The sequence below is a fragment of the Solanum lycopersicum genome, chromosome 9, assembly GCF_036512215.1.
Source record: "Solanum lycopersicum chromosome 9, SLM_r2.1".
In the NCBI taxonomy this organism is placed as follows: Eukaryota; Viridiplantae; Streptophyta; class Magnoliopsida; order Solanales; family Solanaceae; genus Solanum; species Solanum lycopersicum.
Window position 1 is genome coordinate 66,337,456 of NC_090808.1, and position 13,777 is coordinate 66,351,232.

General features: G+C 32.8%; 3 protein-coding genes across 3 annotated transcripts; all 3 read left to right on the top strand.

Annotated features, from left to right (window-relative positions):
• The first annotated feature begins 647 nt into the window (after positions 1–647).
• Lyk8 (LysM receptor-like kinase) lies at positions 648–3,222 on the top strand. The gene is made up of 2 exons (NM_001368394.1): positions 648–2,028; positions 2,222–3,222. Exons 1-2 carry the CDS (start codon positions 877–879, stop codon positions 2,954–2,956), a joined length of 1,887 nt encoding a protein of 628 aa, NP_001355323.1. The 5' UTR covers positions 648–876; the 3' UTR covers positions 2,957–3,222.
• A 498-nt stretch (positions 3,223–3,720) lies between these two features.
• LYK9 (LysM receptor-like kinase 9) lies at positions 3,721–7,765 on the top strand. Its single transcript, XM_004247586.5, has 2 exons — positions 3,721–4,875; positions 6,815–7,765. Exons 1-2 carry the CDS (start codon positions 3,721–3,723, stop codon positions 7,547–7,549), a joined length of 1,890 nt encoding a protein of 629 aa, XP_004247634.1. The 3' UTR covers positions 7,550–7,765.
• A 1,949-nt stretch (positions 7,766–9,714) lies between these two features.
• Positions 9,715–13,777, top strand: LOC101267267 (transcription factor UNE12). The gene is made up of 7 exons (XM_004247588.5): positions 9,715–10,078; positions 10,174–10,272; positions 11,187–11,306; positions 11,413–11,478; positions 11,839–11,904; positions 12,892–12,969; positions 13,074–13,777. The coding sequence occupies exons 1-7, from the start codon at positions 9,824–9,826 to the stop codon at positions 13,302–13,304; spliced, it is 915 nt and encodes a 304-aa protein (XP_004247636.1). The 5' UTR covers positions 9,715–9,823; the 3' UTR covers positions 13,305–13,777.

Genomic DNA, 13,777 nt, shown 5'->3' on the forward strand with positions numbered 1-13,777 from the left:
ATTTAGCGATATTTTTTATTTATTATCATTTATAACAATATTATGTTAAATTTGTAATATGTCTTAAAAGTGAATTAAGTATGCAATATATATGTATTATAACTATTTTTAAAAATATATTATGCTTATTTAATAAAAAGTTGACACGTTGTATTATAAATGTATGATTATACAATAAATGTACTATACATCAATAAAACTTGTATTATATGTGAATAATAAGTTATTTTCTATAATATGAATTAAAGGAGTATTATAAATGTATTAAAAGTGATCAAGTGAAAAAAGGTTATTTCTATAAATGATAAATATTTTTTATTTGTAGTATATTTATGTTTCTTTGGTATATCAAAAATAGCATGCATGATATACAAATATTTATTTATAAAAGATACCATTTACAATTTATGGTGGAAAAATGTAAAAAAAAAAAATATGAAGAGAAATGAGGCCTTTAACCATGCTAATGCATGCATTATAAACCTTTAACCATGCTAATGCATGCATTATAAAACCTCTTGCATTACTAATACCTAGAAATTTATTAAATTAGTAATACGCATCTTAATACACAAAATAGTGTACAAATAACTTGATAAAATGTATTAAACGAAATATTACTAATACACAAAACTAATGCATGTATTATTGCTGTTAATACTCTACCAAACACCCTTAAAGTTCAACACCACCATATGAGGAATTCCACAACAACCAATTAAATGGAAAAAAAATCCCCATCAATCATGAAATAATGAATACCAAGACTATACATGAGGAAAAAACAACAAGAAGTTGGGTATATAAACTTCATAAAACTCCATCAAATTTTATACAAACACACATATCTCCTTCAACAAAAAACAAAGCCAAAAAATGATAACAAAACCAATATTTGGTTTTTCACTTCTTATTTTCATATCATTCATATTCAACCAAAACATATGTTATGCACAAAACCCACCAAGCATAACAGGATATACTTGTAATCCCAACCAATTCAATCCATGTCAAACTTATGTGTTATACAGAGCTAGAGGACCACAGTTTCTTGATTTAGCCTCAATTGGTGATCTTTTTTCAGTAAGTAGGCTAATGATTGCAAATCCTAGTAATATTTCCAACCCAAACACAACTCTTGTAAATGATCAACCCCTTTTTGTCCCCATCAAATGTTCTTGCAACAACATCAACTCAACATTTGGTAGCATATCTTATGCTGGCTTAAACTACAGTTTCAAAGCAGGTGACACTATGTATGATATGTCAGTAACCAAATACCAAAATCTTACTACTTATCAATCTGTTGAGGCTGTTAATCCCACAGTTGAAGCAACCAAAATTGCTATAGGACAGACCATAAAATTCCCAATTTTTTGCAAGTGTCCAACCACAAGACAAAATCAACCAAGACTACTCATAACTTATGTTTTTCAGCCTAATGATAACATTTCTTCTATCGCATCAAGATTCCGGATAACCCCACAATCCATAACACAAATGAATGGAAATAATATCAAGATTCTTGATACCATTTTCATCCCTCTTCCGAATCTACCTAATCTTACACGGCCAGCATCTTCAAACACCCCACCACCACCACCACCACCCACAGCACCAGCTCCAGTAATTCAAGAAAATGACAGAAAAGGGACTGTCATTTGGTTAGCAATTGGTTTAGGGGTTTGTGGGCTGCTGTTGATTTTGATTCTTGGTTTGTTTTACAAGGAGAAAACAGTAAAGAGAGAAAAGTATAGTGATATAGAAAGACAAAAAAGTTTGTATGTTGGATCAAAAAAGGGGTCTATTGTTGATAAAGATGTTGAAGTGAATTTGATGGCTGATTTATCAGACTGTTTGGATAAGTATAAAATGTATAAAATGGAACAACTTTGGGAAGCAACAAATGGATTTGATGAAGAGTGTTTGATTCAAGGGTCTGTGTATAAAGGAACAATTGATGGAGAAGTGTTAGCAATCAAGAAAATGAAATGGAATGCCCGTGAAGAACTCAAAATCCTGCAAAAGGTAAAGAAAAAACGTCACGTAAAATTCAGCATATATACGTATCCACTAGAGAATTTTTTTGTATACTACTATCCCTCATCCCAATTTATGTGACGTAAAAATCATTTCATTAAGGATAACATGAACACTTTAAAGTTAAACTGTTACTGGATAGAATATATGTCATTCTTTTCAACTTTTTTTGTTTGTGTAGGTGAACCATGGGAATTTGGTGAAGCTAGAAGGTTTTTGCATAGACCCTAAAGAAGCAAATTGCTACTTAGTCTATGAGTATGTTGAAAATGGTTCACTACATTCTTGGCTTCACGGTGAAAAACCTGAAAAATTGAGTTGGAAAACAAGACTAAGAATTGCAACTGATGTTGCAAATGGTCTTTTATACATTCATGAACATACAAGGCCAAGAGTTGTCCACAAAGACATCAAAAGTAGCAACATTCTCCTAGACTCCAACATGAGAGCCAAAGTTGCCAATTTTGGTCTAGCTAAATCAGGGTGCAATGCTATAACAATGCACATTGTAGGTACTCAGGGGTACATCGCCCCCGAGTACCTAACCGATGGGATTGTATCCACTAAGATGGATGTTTTCTCATTCGGAGTTGTGTTGCTCGAGCTTGTGTCAGGGAAGGAGGCTATCAACGATGAAGGGAAAGTCTTGTGGGCAAAAGTTAGTGATTTTTCAGAAGGGAGTGAAGAAAGGAAGGTGAGTAAATTGCAAGAATGGATGGATGAAAGTCTTTTGAGGGAAGAATTAACTATCGAAAGTGTTGTGAATGTGATGTCTGTGGCTATTTCATGTTTGAATAAAGATCCTTCAAGAAGGCCAGGCATGATTGAAATTGTGTATGCGTTGTCTAAAAGTATTGATCTATTTTCTGATGTTTCAGAGGAGGGACTATCTCCAAGGCAAGTCACAGCAAGATAGACTACATAATAGTACAAGCATATTATGTAAAGTTGTTTTGAAGTGGAGTAGCATTTTGTGTTTTGAGGTTTTTACTTTCCTTAAAAGTTTTTCTTCTATATATGTGTAATATTACTCCTATATTATCTTCTATAGTAGTAGTGGTAAATCTAATTCAGAATAAAAGCATGTTTAAGGTTGTTCTAGTGTAATTCTTTACAATTACATGTATTAGTTATGCAGTTATCTAAATTGCAAATCAAACACCATATTGATTTTATAATGAATAATTTACCTCCTAAATCAGCTAACAAACATGATATTACTTATTAAGAACCCGATACTTGCATAACTCAACTCCAAACCAACTGCCAACCGACCTTGAATGAAAAGTATTTTCCCTAATTCTTGCAATAGTTAAATGTACCTTGGAAAAAGATGTATCTCAGAAATAGCTAGTCCAAACATGTGAAAACATCCTGGAGAAAAACAACAAATATAAACACGAGTATTTTCTACAATATGGTTGACCAAAAACCCTTCTAGGTGGGACCAACAAATTGGAAAAAAAAAACCATCTTCCTTTAATGTTAAAGACAATACCATATGAGAAAATAAATAACAACAACCAATCAAATAATGCAGAAAATCCCCATCACTCATTAAATGGTCGAAAACCAAGACTATGACAAAAAAAACAAGAACTTTGGTATATAAACCTCTTATAACAACATCATATTATATACACACACATCTCTCCTTCAACAAAACACAAAACCAAGAAAATGATAACAAAACCAATATTTATTTTTTCACTTCTCTTCTTCTTATCATTCATATTGAACCAAAACATAATATGTTATGCACAAGAGCCACCAAGCATAACAGGATATACTTGTAATCCTGAGCAATTCAATCCATGTCAAACTTATGTGTTATACAGAGCTAGAGCACCAGAGTTTCTTGATTTAGCCTCAATTGGTGATCTATTTTCAGTAAGTAGACTAATGATAGCAAACCCTAGTAATATTTCCAACCCAAACACAACTCTTGTTAATGATCAACCCCTTTTTATCCCCATCACGTGTTCTTGTAACAACATCAACACAACTTTTGGTAGCATATCTTATGCTGGCTTTAACTACAGTTTCAAATCAGGTGACACTATGTATGGTGTATCAACATCTAAATTCCAAAACCTTACTACTTATCAATCTGTTGAGGCTGTTAATCCAACTGTTGTACCAGAAAACATTGACATAGGTCAAGCTATAAAATTCCCAATTTTTTGCAAATGTCCAAACACAACATCTTCACAAAATCAACCAAGACTACTCATAACTTATGTTTTTCAACCTAATGATAACATTTCTTCTATTGCCTCAAGATTCAGAGTAACCCCACAATCTATAACACAAATTAATGGAAATAACACCAAGATTCTTGATACCCTTTTCATCCCTCTTTCTAATCTACCTAATCTTACACAGCCAACATCATCAAACACCCCACCCCCACCCCCTACACCCTCAGCACCAGTAAATCAAGAAAAAGACAGAAAAGGAACTGTTATAGGGTTAGCAATTGGTTTAGGGGTTTGTGGGGTTTTGTTGATTTTGGTTCTTGGTTTGTTTTACAAGGAGAAAACAGGGAAGAAAGAAGGGTATGGTGATGTTGAAAGACAAAAAAGTTTGTATCTTGGATCAAAAAAGGGGTCTTTTGTTGATAAAGATGTTGAAGTGAATTTGTTGGCTGATGTATCTGAGTGTTTGGATAAGTATAAAATGTACAAAATGGAACAAATTTGGGAAGCAACAGATGGATTTGATGAAGGGTGTTTGATACAAGGATCTGTGTATAAAGGAACAATTGATGGTGAAGTGTTTGCAATCAAGAAAATGAAGTGGAATGCTCGTGAAGAACTCAAAATTCTGCAAAAGGTAAACATTTTTACTCAACTTTCTATACTTTGGGTATCTTTTCAAGAATCACTTTTGTGGACTAATTGATACGGAGAAAATGATAAACATGGACCAATTCGGGTTGAGGTAGCGTAGTAAGTAATTTGTCTTTCATTTTAAATTTTTGGATTTGAGTCATCTGAATACGAAGTTATTTTTGCTAAGAAGCGAGCTATTATTATTAATAGAGAATTTGCTATATATTTGGTATGTTATCAAGAATTGTTTTTGTGTACTAATTAATGTTTGAGAAAATGACGAAATGATTTAGTAATTAAAGATTTAAAATTTAAATTTCTTAGGTATGTTATTTTAGTTAGAAAGTGCATTTTAATATGATTTTAAATTTAATTAAACTTTATAATGAATAACAAACTACAGTAAAAGGAAAAAGAAAACATGGTACATATATGTGGAGGGTTGATTTATAATAGTTTTTTAAGTATGTACTATATTTGATAGTTTCCATTTTTTAAGTTTGTTAAAAAGTAATATATTTAATTTTTCATATAATATTTATTGAATATACATGTTAGATTTTTGGAGCTTGATTAGTTTTGATTTGTTTCTATAATTTAGTGTTTTTTTTTTTTTGAGGTGTGAAGTTGTCTATATGCCATGTTTTCTGCAGCATATTTTTAGATATCAATAAGATCTTTTTAGTTTTTATGATTAAATTATTAATTATTTTGTCAAATTTAATAAACATAAATTATTGAGTATTTGAGAAGATTAAAAGTGTCAACTTTTGATAAATAAATTCAATTTAAGGAATTATTTTGAACAATATTCTCCCTCCTTAGAGGCTATTTTTGTCATTTTCTCAACTGATATTTTAGTAATGTTAAATTCCACCACAGAATTGTTTTTCCTCCAATGGATCAGATTAAGTATTTAATTTTAATAAAATATTAAACAATTTAAATTATTAGGTCTAGTGACCTGTCGTATTCTTAAGACATTAGTACTTTATTTAAATATTTAAGTGGACCATTATGCCCGTTGGGATTTGATAATTTATAATTTAAGCTAATCTACATCATTTAATACTCAATTTATTTGTCCTTTGATGTCTATCTTTTCATTAAAAATACTCCTCTTTTTGTTTCTCAATTATTTCCCTCGCATATCTGCTATTAAAGTCGAGCGTATATCAAAAATAAATTTTTTATATATTATTTTTTTAATTTTATTTATAAAATTCTCACCAGATATATTGTTATTGCAATAAAAAATTAGATATTAACATGATATCTAGAAATAATTTTTTTCTTTTTTTTTTGGCCATAGAAAAGAGCATCTTTTATTAATAATTTATTATATTAAGACAAAGTTCAAAATAAATTTTCTTCCTAAATGAAATTTCTCGTATTTGACCTCATTTTGGCTGTACTATTTTGACTAGAAGTATTAGTTAAATCCTATTAAATGAAGAAAACGTCATCAAGTCCTATTTTGCAGCCGTTACTATAATTAGGGCGTCGTTACAATATTAGATATTGGTCCGATAAATCAATAACTTTTTTTTAACAATGTATTATGTACTATTCTATTGAAAATTGTCATTCTTTTTCGAACATAGTTATAAGATTTGTGTATGCTCTATTTAAAGACTGATACGGGATTCTTATGAAGTGGTGTCAATGATTTAGGAACTTTTGCAACCCCTTAACCACTAGACTAAACTTTCTACTTGTGTCAAAAGATATCAATACTTATATATACAATGTGATTTTCCTCGACCAAGGGTAGGTTGACCCCTGACTCTACCATCTTCAGACCGTACTTTGTGCAGGGTAGGTCCACCCCTGACTCTACCATCTTCAAATCGTACTTTGTGCATGACATTGAATATGTTATTATTGCATTGTATGGCTACTTAACAATTTCCTCCTTTTTTTTGTTTTGTTTTGTGTAGGTGAACCATGGGAATTTGGTGAAGCTAGAAGGTTTTTGCATAGACCCTAAAGAAGCAAATTGCTTCTTAGTGTATGAGTATGTTGAAAATGGTTCACTACATTCATGGATTCATGGTGAAAAACCTGAAAAATTGAGTTGGAAAACAAGACTAAGAATTGCAACCGATGTTGCAAATGGTCTTTTGTACATTCATGAACATACAAGGCCAAGAGTTGTCCACAAAGACATCAAAACTAGCAACATTCTCTTAGACTCCAACATGAGAGCCAAAGTTGCCAATTTTGGTCTAGCTAAATCAGGGTGCAATGCTATAACAATGCACATTGTAGGTACTCAGGGGTACATCGCCCCTGAGTACCTAACCGATGGGATTGTATCCACTAAGATGGATGTTTTCTCATTCGGAGTTGTGTTACTCGAGCTAGTGTCAGGGAAGGAAGCTATAGATGATGAAGGAAAAGTCTTGTGGGCTAACATTGGCGATTTTTCGGAAGGGAGTGAAGAGAGGAAGGTAAGGAAATTGCAAGAATGGATGGATGGAAGTCTTTTAAGGGAAGAACTAATAATGGAGAGTGTTGTGAATGTGATGTCTGTGGCTATTTCATGTTTGAATAAAGATCCATCAAAAAGGCCAGGGATGATTGAAATTGTGTATGCATTGTCTAAAAGTATTGATCTATTTACTGATGTTTCTGAGGAAGGACTATCTCCAAGGCAAGTCACAGCAAGATAGGGCCTATATCTATTTAGTATATTATGTAAAAGTACTTTTGAAGTGAGTAGTATTTTTGTGTTTTGAGGTTTTTACTTTACTATAAAGTTTGCTTCTATAAATGTGTAATATTACTCCTATATTATCTTTTCTAGTACTACTTGTGAGATAATCCAATTTCAAATAAGAGGATGTTTTAAGGTTGGTCTAAGTCGAATATATATTATGTTGTAATGAGTTTGTTTTCTTTTATGTTATGTTGTTCGGATTTTTTAAAATTGTATATATTTTTTTGAAGAATTCAACATATAGTTGATAACATAGATTTTAAGAGATTGAACATCGTAGATTGTTTTGCCAAAATTGAGGGAGTTTAATGTAGGAGTGAAACAATATTTTACAACTTGTTCTTATTTATGTGTTGGTGCTCTTTTTTAATCATTTAAGCTTGTACGTATATCAATATTGTATCAGAGTCAAACTCATTGTTTATCTAGATGATGTTAAACTCCCATGCATGTTATATTATCCTTACTTTGGATTTCTGGTCCCGAGTGTTGCGTAAGAGTGTTAAGAAATCCTACATCAGTTGCGAAAAAGTAATTGATCTCCTGATGTAATTTTGAACAAGTTCTCCTCGTAAACTATTTTTTGGAGTTATGTCAAAGTGAGTCTTTTAAAAAATTAGTTGAAGAACTATGTAATAAAACTATAAATTGATTACAGAAACTAATGAAAACTTCCCTAGATTTGTTGATGAGAGTAGTCAAATTCATTTATTGATTGAACTATATAACAAAGAATTTTCAAATGTACATGATGTTTTAGATAGTCAACAATTCTACTTTAATTTGTTTGTTATAACTTGTAGATGAGAAGTTTTAAAAGTTTCTCCCATCTCCAATTTCAACAAAAATTTCAGAAAAACTTGGATTTATTTTTCTCATTTATTCTTAATCTTATTGTGTATGAAAGATACATTAACCATAAGTCAAAAGAGTAAAGAAGAAGTGCCTCAATATTTGCTGCATTTTAGGATTGCCAATATAAACAAAAAACAAACTACATAAGTCATAATAATGATAATAATTAATACATACTCTCCCTTTTAAAACTTGATCAAGGAGATGTTCATGGAACATGCCATTATACGACGAGTTGATAAAAATATGAGATACAACTGCATTATTTGGTTCAATCCATAAAATGTGAATCGATTATACAGATAATAATATATAAAATTTGTATATGTTTATTTTAATTATTATACCAAATAATTATTATATCTCGTTATTATAAATAGAATAACTCAGAAAATTTATTTGTTTTTCAAGAAGTCGAAACCATTTATGTTTCTTAAGAAGCACATAAGACTTACTTCTAATGTACATATAGTACATAAACATAGCACACATCAATTAAACACAATTTCTTATTTTAAGCAACAATAACTAGACAACATTTTCAATGTGTCTTGAATGTTTTATAACTAGGAATTTTATTAGAGTTGTTTTTCAAATATTTTTCTCATCAATTTTAATATACTAAGTATAAGATGGAAAACACAGTCTATTTACACAACCACACACTTAGAAGCAAATATAGTTAATACTTATTATTTAACAAAACTAAATTTTCAACACAAGGAATGTCCCTTCTATATCAATAGATATGGGTAGCCAGAATTTAAAGTTCATAATTCAAATTTTAATTTTTTAAATTGATTAGGTTCAAAATTAATAATTTGTATATATATATATAACAGATTTCTTAATTCAAATTCAAATTTCATATCAAAGCTAGTACATTTGACCTAATTCATAACTAAAGAGCTAGCTCCGCCATTATCTATCAATATTTAACTTATGCTTTCGTAACACTCTATCAATAATAAAATTAAAATTAATGAACAATTTGTTCGTAAGACTTTTGATCTTAGACATATGTCATTGATTCGAACTCTACGATAAATAAAAACATGATATATACATAAAGAAGGATAGATAAACAGACTCATTATCCACCAAATTTCGAACGATAAACCAATTAAAAAAATTTATTAAAAAAAAGAGAGCAATTTGTCCATTTACAAAACCTATAGAGGGCAAAAGACAACATTACAATGAATTCCAGGGGGCTACCAGCAAAAAATAAAGCAATCAAAAAATCATCACACTTTTTAAACGCATGCCACAAAGCACGAAAGACAAACAGAGACATTCCATTTCAGTTCCTCAAAACCCTTAACTTCTTCTCGCCGGGAAAAAAATTAATTTCGCCGGATAAATCTCCGGCATGGCAGCAAACCAACCGGAAGGCTATGCCGACGATTTCCTCGAGCAAATTCTCGCTATTCCTCCCTACTCTGGCTTGCCGGTTGCTGATGTTGGCACTCCATCAGAGACGACGTCGTTTACCTCGGCGTCTGCCGTATCTCATCTTAACTCTGCCGCTGCTGCTGGCCTACAGCAACCTTTGTTTCCGCTGGGATTAAGCTTGGATAACGGCCGTGATGACGTCGGCGATGCAGGTCCTTATGCAGTGAAGCATGTAAGCATTTTTTTTTTTTGCGTTTGGCATTTTCCAATTTTTATAATATCTATGATGGAAAACAGACGAGTTTAACTTCTTTTTTTTTTTTGCAGGAAAGAGATGGAATGAATATCGGAAATCTATATGCAGGTCTAGAACACTTGCAATCTCATGCAGTTCGTCACTCTGTGCCTTCTGTTCACCATGTCCAGGTAACTCACTGTGTGTGTATTGATTGAGAAAGTTATTGCTAAAAAATGTTCTCCAGAATTGGTCATTATTATTCTCCAATACAGATGATATTTTAATATAAATATCTGGAAACGTAAAATTGAGTCCAATTCAGTTTTCATGTGTTGATTCTTTTTTTAAGAAAAACAAAGATTTTGATAGGTTTCAGTGTTTTTAGTGTGTTGTGTGTTGTTAGTTTTGTTGTGACTTGTAAATATTGCAATTATCTAGACCGCTCAAGGATTTTGCTTCCCAAGGTTTTATGAGAGACAACTTTGTGGTCAAGCCCTTTGTAAACTGTGCTTAAATGATTAAAGGCTTAGAAGCTGAAACTTAAATGCATATACTAACTTGTAGTTGGTGAGCTATACACAATTTTAATGCTCCTTGCGTACGACTACATGGGAGTGTATGGCTTGAAGAGTATTTTTTTTCTTCTAATTTAGTCATATTATCTGATAACAAGAAGGTTGATTGTTATATATTTATTCTTTTAAGATGGTGGTGTTCAAGATCAACTTGTGCTCACCTCGACTATTCCACCGGATATTTGCTATCTCTTTTCTATACAGGTGTTGGGTAACTCTACCCACCAAGGCTTGGATATGTAGGAAGAAATTACCTGGTTTTTTTGCCTTAACAGACCTTAGACCTCATGGAGTCATGGTTCTTCTCCCACCTCGTTGATTGCTAGACCACACCCTTAGGTGCTTGGTATTGCATCCATTATTCTGTTTAATCTCTTTATTTTTGAAGTTCAATTAGTTGATGATTCATGCTTGGTTACTATGATTTGAAATATGTTTCTCTAAGACGAACGTGGCCTCTTTGTCAACGGGGGAAGTAGAAAATTACTGCATTTTTCTAGCTTATAATTTCTCTTGGATTCTTGCAGCCTTTTCAAGGCCCACCAACAACGAGCACAACAGTAACTGTGCCACACCCACCTTCAATTCGTCCTAGGGTTCGAGCTCGGAGGGGACAAGCCACAGATCCACATAGCATTGCTGAGAGGGTAAGATCTACGTTCACAAGGACAAACGTGATATAATGAAGGTGTTGTGGGAGTCCTCTAGAAACAAGTAATACTAAATAATGATCTGTTTTTTTTTTTCTTGCAGCTGAGAAGAGAGAGGATATCAGAAAGAATAAAGGCTTTGCAGGAACTGGTACCCAGCTGCAATAAGGTGTGTCCAAATGTCGAGTTGCCTGCCACAGGTTTTTATTTTCGGGAATTGGGTTGTCCTTTACTCATCGGCAAATGTCATACTCAGGCTCTCTAAGAATTAAGTCTTATGTTCACAAATAATAGTTATTTTATTTTTTCGTCCACATCATGTCCATAAAATGCTAAAACTTAAAACCGACAGGTATAAGATGAATAATCTTGTAGGCAAGTTTTTATTTGCAGTGGAGTGTCTGATGGTTCAATTTACATTCTAATAATTGGGATTTTTGGAATTGGACTTTGTCTTTGTTATTCAGCATCTGAAATTAAAAGGAATGTGGTAGCTTGGGGTATTGAAATGTTATATTTCTCTTGCCAGACAGATAGGGCCGCAATGCTTGATGAGATTCTGGACTATGTGAAGTTCTTAAGGCTTCAAGTTAAGGTAAGATGTCATTTTTTAACGTTGATCTTAATTGCTAGCTTAGTCATTCACTCTTCCTACCATGTCCCAGAGAAAATGAGGTTTGTCCTGTAAGTTCTGTACAATAAAGCTACTTTCACAATTATTGCTCTCGATATGATCTAATTCTCACTTGAAAATTGTTGGAACCATTATCATTAATCCATTCTAGTAGATCTTGCTAATTCCTCTTAACCATCATGTTGGACATTCCTTGATAGGGGTTTAGCGGCTTTGAATCATGTGATTTTCTGATAAAGTTACCAAGTTCAAAAAAACAAAATCATGTGGTTTTCTGATTGTTGGTTTCTCCAACGGTGATTGAGTTAACTATCTTATGATGTTACGTATCTTGAGCATGTTTAGCTTTATTTCTTGGGACATAATGCCTTATTAGTTTTATATTAAGAACAGGTTAACAGTTTTTCTTGTATGCTAATTTCAGTTTGCCAATAAGTATATTTCTATATCACCTGGTAATTTGAAACTAATTCTTTTCCTGGCCTGTTCTACCAGCTATACTCCCCTGGTCCTGATTACATACGCTTCCTATATTGGTTTCAGATCACTCTGCTAATTATATTTTTTAGATAAGCCTTTTAATTTCTCTTACTTTTATTTAGAAGTCTTCTAGTAACCACTGCCTTCTCAAAAGAGGTCCTCTGTTCTACCATATAAATAACCTCTTGAAGGATGGTTGTTGCCTCAACAAGAAACTTAGATCTGGTCTAGTGGTCCCTAGTGATTGCTTTACTTCCACAATAGTTATGATGCCAATTGTTGATAATCCTGATCTATAACTCTTACTTAGTAGCATGTTACTGTTATGTTCTGGTAGAGTTTCCATTCCTTTGTGAGTTCAGTGTATATTGAATTTCTTGGCCACCATAGTCCCTAGATGGTTTTGGAGATTTCCTTGTTTTCATTCTTGTACGTCTTGTAAATGGTTTGCATTTAAACTGCCTAAAGGTACTGAGCATGAGTAGGCTGGGAGGAGCCAGTGCAGTGGCACAACTTGTTGCTGACATTCCATTACAATCTGTGGAGGTAATGAATGAAATCCTGTTGCTACTAAATTGAACATCTAAGACCTTAAAAGTAGTGTCTTATATCTTGAGTTAAAATATTTCTTGTTTTTTTCTCTATTTTAGGGGGACAGTGGTGAAAGTAGATCCAACCAGCATATATGGGATAAGTGGTCCAATGTTGACACAGAACGAGAGGTTGCTAAGCTCATGGAGGAAGACGTCGGTGCAGCCATGCAATACCTTCAGTCTAAATCACTCTGCATCATGCCCATATCACTTGCTGCACTCATCTATCCTACTCAACAACCGGATGACCAGTCCCTGGTCAAGCCTGAAGCAGCAGCCCCATCATAGACCTTCAATTCGTTGCACGTGCCTCTAAGAACTCCCAATAGCCTTGTGTCCCCCCTCCTTTGTATCCTTACCTACCATCCATTTGTATTTTCCTGTGTAATTGGTGGCAATGCAATCAATGTCAGATGCCACAACTTTTGCTTTTATCCCAACCATTGGCCCTTTTTTTTAATTACCTTTCTGGAGTTTCGTCAAACAAGGCATGATGTCATCGTAGCTTGAAGAAAGGTAAACGTATGAAAGCACCCAATCAATTAGCATCATTTTCGGATGAGGTGAGTTTCTTTTTCAAAGTTATCTATGATTAGCTGCTCTTCTTCCACCATTTTGTTGTGGGATTGTGGGGACTCCCTTTATCCTTTGCATAGTGGATGGTGGGGCTTTGTAAAAGTAACCAACTGGTTGTTGTAAAGTATATTGTAATTTTAGTATATTATTGTAATGGGTAGTTGAAGTTGCTCTCCCTCCAAAAA